Source organism: Anarhichas minor, unplaced genomic scaffold, assembly GCF_050575085.1.
Source record: "Anarhichas minor isolate MPS153535 unplaced genomic scaffold, ASM5057508v1 ptg000025l, whole genome shotgun sequence".
NCBI lineage: Eukaryota > Metazoa > Chordata > Actinopteri > Perciformes > Anarhichadidae > Anarhichas > Anarhichas minor.
Window position 1 is genome coordinate 9,678,067 of NW_027466471.1, and position 8,352 is coordinate 9,686,418.

Below are 8,352 nucleotides of genomic sequence, written 5' to 3' on the forward strand. Positions count from 1 at the left end.
AATGGAAAAGCACTATAACAGTCTGGAAAAAATGCTCAGCGTAGTAGAAATACTGAAAGAAATCATTTGTAGTCTGTTAGGTAAAGAAGTTTAGTCTAGAATAAATTTACATATTCCAATTTGCTAATCATATTTCACTTAGTGCCCCCACAAAGTCTTTCACGACCGAAGCCACAATGTTGAAAAGGTCAAAAACACAAGATCCACATGGTCACAATCAGTCTGTATTCCAAGCACATGGAAAATTGACATTTCTTTGGTCTTTTTTTTAACACTGTGGAGATTCAATTTTAAATAACTAGTCCATTTGGCATCAAATTAAAGATGTAAAAAAAGATAATGGTCCCTCCACTTTAGTACTATTCCTATGTGAAGACACACAGCACCCCCCCCTCCTCCTTTCACTCCTCAATAAAGCTAAGCGCCGAGGCTGTAGTCATGGCAACGGGCTAAGGCAGTGGCGGCGAGCCTCGGAGTTGTATTCAACGCTTCTCAGGAAGAAAAGTAATCAGAGAACTTCTGTTTAGTATGCTGAGGCAGTACTAGAGAAAAATGGGGGTGGGGGTGGGGGTAGATGGAATTGTGGGAGACGGAGGCAGGAGGGAGGGTGGCAACGAGATGAAAGGAGAGAAAGAACTGGAAAAGAGAGAGAGAGAAAGGGTGGGAGGCCAGGGAGGGAGAAAACAAGACAGACATAAATACACAAAAGGAGAAAAGGCAGTAATAGAGCTGTCAAGCAACATACACATGCTGAGGTGGCAGAGGAGGGGTCTGCAGGTAAGGCAGCCTGTATACAGTAGAAGACAACAACACAATACTGCAGCTTTGAGACAGAGAATCAGCAAGAGATGTCAAAGAAGGACAGAAATGTAGATAGACAGGAAGAAAACAGCAGAGAAAAAGAGAGGTACAGCATGGTGGGAGGTAAAATATATGGATCCAGCCTTGTTTCTGCATCCAGGAGAGACAGAGGTGTGTGTGTGTGAGTGTGTGTGTGAGTGAGTGAGTGTGTGTGGTGGGGTGGGTAGTGTAGAGACCCAGTCATGCTCTTGCGTCAGAGAGGAGCAAAGATGAGTCACAGAGGAATTGGACCCCCGTTATGTGTGTGTGCGTGCGTCTCTGTGTAGGGAAATAGAAGCAGAGGCACTGAACTGTCGGGGCTGTGGTGACGTCATTGAATCCCTTGTTACACAATGAACCTGACAGGCGCTTCAGAAGACAGACAGAATGCCTCGATTCAAACCTTGAGCCTCTCCTCGCAGCCTTCTCTCAGTGTGTGTGTGTGTGTGTGTGTGTGTGTGTGTGTGTGTGTGTGTGTGTGTGTGTGCGTGGATTTGTAGTTGGGGAGGGATGTTGCTGACACAAACTGTAGGAAAACACTGGCAACAAAGCCGAGCTAAACAATCTCTGCAGAGTAATTTGGCTTGTGTGTTTTTTTTTTTCTTTCTTAAAACCCATCTCTGAGACACGACCAACACAGACAAACAGCATCCTAATGGGGCACCTGGAGGGGCCATACTGAAGCGGTTATCTTGTGTAGGAGTGAGTGTGCATGTGGAAAAACACAACACAGATACACAACAATGCTAGGATGATACTGTACTGTCCATGTGTCCACAATCACATTAAGACACACATAAACCCACCATATTATACGGATTGTAAATCTGTATAAAAGTGGACAGAAAAACAAGCAAACAAACAAAATCTTAAGCTTTTAAAGTTGGAAATATGAACGAGGAAAACCACTTCCTCGTTTATAACATGATAGTCGAAGTAGTGTCACTAACACTATGAGGTTCCCTCATCCGTCCTTACTCCTCTTGAGACAGTTACTTCGATGGCAGCTTGATCGTTGTCCGATGCAAAGCTCATGTTCCAGTTCTGCTTTTAAATGATCCGATTCATAGTCCTCATCATTATCCACATCAAGCCAAGTCCTATAAACCTTAATATATAGATAGATAGATAGATAGATAGATAGATAGATAGATAGATAGATAGATAGATAGATAGATATGTAGATATCACGGAATTGAGTCCAGCAGCAATTGTAGGAATTCATCTTGTTATTAATTTGAAATTGCTGAAAACTGTATATATATATATATATATATATATATATACATATATATATATACTATGTACACATTTTTTGGGGGGACTTGAGTGACAGCATCACTAAAATAAACCGCAGCATGTTAAATATACCTGTCAGTCATTTCACAGTTTCTGGGCCAGGCCAGGAGAGTAAGCGCTTTTCTCCAGGGAAAAAAATAAAACCAACACACACACACACCAAAACACACACCAACACACACACACACACACACACACACCAACACACCAGCATTCTTGGAAATAGTTTTTGCTTCCATAGCAACACAGAGGGCAATTAAGGTATAGGGTTCCTGAATAACAAAGAGTGGGCGGGGTTAGTCACATAAGCCCCTCCTACACCACATCCCATAATGCTTTCTTTTTTAAACGGTCCAGTTGTCATGGATACCCCAGCCTCCAGGAGGTCAGTACAGAGAGCCCACAGCCCTCCTCTGCTTTATTTATCCTCCTTTTTTGAGGCTTTCCTGGAACACTCAGTGGCCGTGGTCTATAGCTGAAATGATGCATATTTATAAGACATAGAGGGAGAGAGACAGACAGGCGGGCTTAGAAACGGTGAGGGAAGGTGAGAACGAGGGAGAGACATTGAGGGGGAGAGAGAGAGAGAGGGCAACAGCAAAAGAGACAAAGACTGACGACGAAGCTACTGACAGCAAAGAGGAAACAGAGAAAGAGCTGATGACAGAGTGAGATGCGCTGTCTATACTTCAGTGAAGATCTCTGAAAGTGTTCGGTCTATAGCTCCTTTTCTTTATATTTGATGGCAATGACAAGAAGATTTAACTCTGAGGCTTTCCCTTCCTGCTCCTTCATTTGTTTTCTTTCCTCTGTTGTCTCTTTCAATCCCGCTTCGTTCGAGCTTTTTGAGAAGGCTGCCCTTCTCTCCCTCATACACACTCAGTCAGATGAACATAAGAGAAACGTAGCCCTGCGGTTCAAGAGCCCAATATTAATATTTCAGACCTTCAGGGCAAATGATCAGCCACGATGAATTAAACAAAAAGACAAATGTATGTGAGAAGGTTCAGACACATGAGTGAATAAATGATGTCAGGATGTAGAATAGAATAAAATAGAAACAACAATGTCTGTCTCTGACACTTTCACTATTTTTAATCTAATATTGATCAATTTACTATGTAGTGCACGACATCTATCGTTTATTTCTTTCAGTTTACAGCAGCTATTGGCAAATCCATCACTACGTTTGTGTGTTCAGTCCTTCTGGAGATCTTATTAACTATAACTACCATCTATTTTCAAGTGATTTATTAAATCAGGTTGGTCGAAGCTTGTGAAGACTTTAGTTATGTGCAAAGAATGCCAACATTTTTTTCCTGGCATCTGGGCTGTGAGAGCATAGCATTGTTATTCTGATTGAGGATATCCAAAGATTGACAAAAATGTGCATGTTGTAGTATAAAAAGCATGTGTTGTAGTGTATGTGTAATGTGTAAACCATTTATGTCTTTTTCTGATTGTATTCTGGATAATGATTCTTACACCATAACCCTTCTACTAGACTGCTTACTGTACTTCATAATGGCCTGCCTATAAAGCACAATGGACTTTGACAGAGACAGAGAGAGAAATGCAAATAAGATCCAGACAAACCAGCAGCAAAAAACAAGGACCCGGTGATGAAGAGCTAAGGGCTGCATATATGTTTCCCAGTGAACCTGATGGCTATCTATGTGACTGTGCACATTTTATTACTCCATTAAATAACCCGCTGACTAACAAAGAAACACGCCAAGTGTGGGTACCAAGCTATTAATAACAGGCATAAACCTCAGAAAATGGATTGCTCTATCTGTGTGGAGCAATGCAGTGCAGATGGGTCGGTAGATTCATGTTCGGAGGAGAAGTGAGGTGAGGCTCAATATATGGAGTCAGTCCACAGGGTTGGGTTTGATTCACTTTCTCTTTGAGCAGGTTAGGAGTTGAAGCACTGGCGTATCTAACATGCATATCTAACAGTTTTCAGGCCCCAACCTCAGCCCAGTAGATTAACTTGGTTTCAGCCTCCAGAGTCTGGAGGTCTCAACTGAAATTAATATTTATTTATGTCATATTTATGGAAAGTGGAAACAACAATCAAACAGGCTCAGTTCAGATTAGAGTTGAAATGACCAAATGAAATGACCAAATGTCTCTCAGAGTGCCCGTGACTTCCCGCTTGGGATTAACTGTTGATTTATGCTTAATGACAATCGCTGGAACTCACTCTGATGTTTGACTGCTAACGTTCTGCCGACTCACACAAATTGGCTCACATATTTCCTATCATACATTTGACTGTTAATCCAGAAATGTTACTTTTTTCATCAGTTGGTGGTTGATCACTGTATAATGAATATTCGGTGGCCAATTAATTAGTGCGTTATTTGTGAGCTTACGTATAAATTCTTTGTCTGAGGCAATATAAAGCAATGCTTGCTCACCGGTGTACCCTTCAGTTAAATCAAATGGTACACTGATCAGGAGCGAGGTGTGCCACAGTCACGGAGATGATGCAGTCTGCAGTGCCCATACCATCAAACGTAGCTCACTGCCTCGTTTTAATGCCTCAGGCAGCGGTTTTGAGGAGTGAAATGTTTGCAGCGCTACTTTAAAATGTATTGAAATTCCTCGTGTGATCCTTGTGAGAAGTGTGAAAAGCTGCGTGACCATGCATTCAAAATGCATGATGTTGCAGAATAGAAAAGAATAGAACTGGATGTAGAGAATGAGAGGACACTATTAGAAATTTCCTAAATCTTTCTTACGCTCACTCGACACGATACTGACTTTATTCTCTCTCTCTTTCTGTGTGTGTGTGTGTGTGTGTGTGTGTGTGTGTGTGTGTGTGTGTGTGTGTTGTGTTCAAAGGTCGGAGGTCACACCATGCTGCCAATCCGCTGGATGCCCCCTGAAAGCATCATGTACAGAAAGTTCACCACAGAGAGTGATGTTTGGAGTCTAGGAGTTGTTCTCTGGGAGATCTTCACCTATGGAAAACAGCCTTGGTACCAGCTCTCCAATAATGAGGTACGGCACGAAGTCACGGTCACTTATCCGTCACAATGGTCGTATGTGTAAACTGAACAAAAAGAAGAATATGTAACATAATGTCAATGTTACCAGGAAGTTTACCTTCATCTTAATAAGTGATGGCAAACAAGATGTTGCAGCCCCAAGATATGAGAAAGCAGCCCAGTTAAAAACGAGACTAAATATCTGATCAGTTTTGTGCGAAAGCTTCTCATCGGCAAACATCGTGAGAATCATTTGGCCTGAATCATCTTTCATTTGGTGTTGTGAGGTATTGTGCGACACAGAGCTGAGGAGCTTAGAGCAAGCTACTGAACAAAAAGCTTTTCTCTGGGTCGCTGGTTTTGCTCGGCTCACGCTTCAGTGCGGCTGAAGGGAAGGTGCTGTTGTCAGGCAGTTTGAGTGGAAATCATTTTTTAAACCCTGTTTTTCAAAAGGGCTCTCAAAATGTCCCTTTTTTGTCACTGATTACATTGAATTTTGTGGTCTGGTGACACTGAAGAGACAAAATGTCCTGTTCTTTCGGATTCAAACCCTGTTCCATAAGTATTTTTTACAAACATTTTTTTGCATCTGCCCTGACTTTAGAAATACAATTGACTTGACATTCAGCATACAGTGACACAGCCACTAAAATTAGGATTTCTTCTAAATATTCAACACTATGGCTGCAACCAACCATTACTTTTGTTATCGATTAGTCTGATGATGATCTTCTTGATTAAATATACAAAGATGACGTCTCCAGATGGTTTGTTTTGTCCAACAAACAGACCCAAACTAAAGACATTCAATTTACAACGATACAAAGAGAAAAGCTGCTAAACATCACATTTGAGAAGCTGGGACCAGTGAATGTTTAGCATATTTACTTGATAAATGAGGTTCATCGGGATTGCCATTTAAACCCTTTAACAAGCAGCGGCCTGCTTGTGGATTAGTCGAACAGACTCATGAAGCAAAACATCCAACATCCACATCCAAAATACAGTGGAGATCACGTCACTGATCACGTCAGGCGGAACCCTGGGGATATGAATTATGCACAATATATCTACAATATTTTAAATGAGTGTTGCAGCCATAAAAATACATAGATTCCTGGAAAATGGAAGATTTCACTCGATGTAAACATCATATAGCCTCACTGAAGAGCTGGAACAAGCTAATATACTGAAACTATAATTTTTTTTAACTATTTTAAAACTATGAAAGGCAGAAATAAGCGAACATTTTAAAAGACTTATTTTCTGTTGATTGACTAAACGCCCCAAAATTCTCATCAGCAAGAAAAATTAATATTAAAACAAATGAATAAATAAGTAACAATTGGCTGTTTCTTCTGAACTCTCACAAATTGTCCCTTCACCACACTCAGGGTCTTGACCCAGTTTCCCAAAAACAAAGCTGTACCAGAGCCCTCCAACCCTTCACCTTCACCTCAACCCTATGATGTCCTCAACTCTGGTTACAGCTTTCTAACCATGACAGCAGTCCCGTCTTTTATCCTGATTCACTCAGGTTACATCCAAAATAAATCTATTAAGTCTTCCTTGATTCACAGTTCACTCACCTCCTGACCCAAATCTGGTGCTCAGATATCTTTTAGACAGGATACGGAGTTTTGTTCCAAAAAGAGATATTCATTACTCATCTACTCTAACAAACTGATAACAATCACAGAACGAGGAGTAAGTAGCTGCTTAATTAGCAAAATGATGATTACAAACAGTATTCTTGATCATTTAGAGATCTTGAATGTTAATCTTCAGGTATTACATTTTTTTATGTATTGCAATTTGGAAGACACAACTGGCTTTTGGAGCTAAATAGAAACCAGTTAATGGTATTAATTCCACACTCAAAGCAGGGGGTATTTAATGGATGAGGAAATTATTCAAAGCTTAATTATAGCACAATATAGGTATTTTACAAAGCGCTCTCAGAGAATGATACACACTCTTTGTACCAGAGAGCTCCCTTCTGTATATAGTAGTTTGAGTTTCAAAAAGTCCCCTCTCCTTGATCCACACATCCTCACCCTAAAGTCGTTTTAGAGCTAAAATCTGTTGTGTTTAAAGTAATATACGTCTTTGAGTGTGTTAAAACACTACATTTCCTCTCACGCGGCGATTGACGGATTGGATTTGATTTGTCTGGTTGACTGCTCCAGTGTCGTCCAACTTCATCATTCCAGTAAATCATTTATTCCCAGTGACATTTTCCCCGTATGCCACTGCAATGAGGTGAAACTTCCTCACCGAGCAGATGCTCCATCATCTTATACATGCAGAAAGTTGCGACTTTCAGCTTGAAGTGTTGAGGAATGTTCCTGTTTTTTGTTTGCTTTGTAACAGAAGACTATCGCTAACATTAAGCTGGATGTCATCTTTCTTTCTTCCTCTGTAGGTAATAGAGTGTATAACCCAGGGCAGGGTGCTGCAGCGCCCCAGGACCTGTGCTAAAGAAGTATATGACCTGATGCTGGGCTGCTGGCAGAGAGAGCCGCACATGAGACTCAACATCAAAGAAATCCACTGTCTGCTCCTCAATCTGGCCAAAGCCTCACCTGTATACCTGGATATACTGGGCTGAACACAGGCGGACGATAGAGGATGTGTGGATGTGTGGGTGTGTGGGTGGGGATGATTACTGTATCTTACTGTGTCTGTGCATTTGAGGTTGCGTGCGTGCGTGAGTGAGTGTGTGTGTGTGTGTGCGCGCTAGGGTGGACGCAGTGACACCTGTGGATGAAATGAAGTGTGTGACGCTCTTGCAAGTGTACAGGTATAGCTGTACAGGATGTGAGCTATTATCAAACTTTTGAAGGCAATCAAAAAAAATCCTCAACTCATCCCCAACCGTGTCTTTCCTCCCCGACAATTTCCTCTCCTTTGTGCATCTCCACTCTTTCCCTCCTTCCTTCCCGGAGAGACATTTACTCAGAGTAATTTAACTTTGGATGGGGGAAAAAAAAGGCTTCTTTTGAAATGCTTTAAAATGACTGGGGCTAAATTGATGAAAACCTGATTAACAGGACTTTAAATTAATTGACTCATCCCTCGCTGCCTGTCAGACAACCGGAAATTTCAAAGAGGCGCAACGTTGGGAGGATTCCCGGAAGCTTCAATCCTTTTGCGTGTAAATATGAGACTGTGCGACGGTGAGACATTTCAGAGGAAATTGCTCTGTGCTATG

General features: G+C 41.4%; 1 protein-coding gene across 1 annotated transcript in view; it reads left to right on the forward strand.

The window, feature by feature from the left end:
* The window catches only part of ntrk2a (neurotrophic tyrosine kinase, receptor, type 2a), a 75,279-nt gene extending 67,530 nt beyond the window's left edge, over positions 1 to 7,749 (forward strand). Inside the window, exons 20-21 of the mRNA XM_076099583.1 lie at positions 4,993 to 5,151; positions 7,564 to 7,749. Of these exons, the coding sequence (XP_075955698.1) occupies positions 4,993 to 5,151; positions 7,564 to 7,749 (345 nt within the window). The remainder of the gene's footprint in view (positions 1 to 4,992; positions 5,152 to 7,563) is intronic.
* Positions 7,750 to 8,352: the final 603 nt, after the last annotated feature.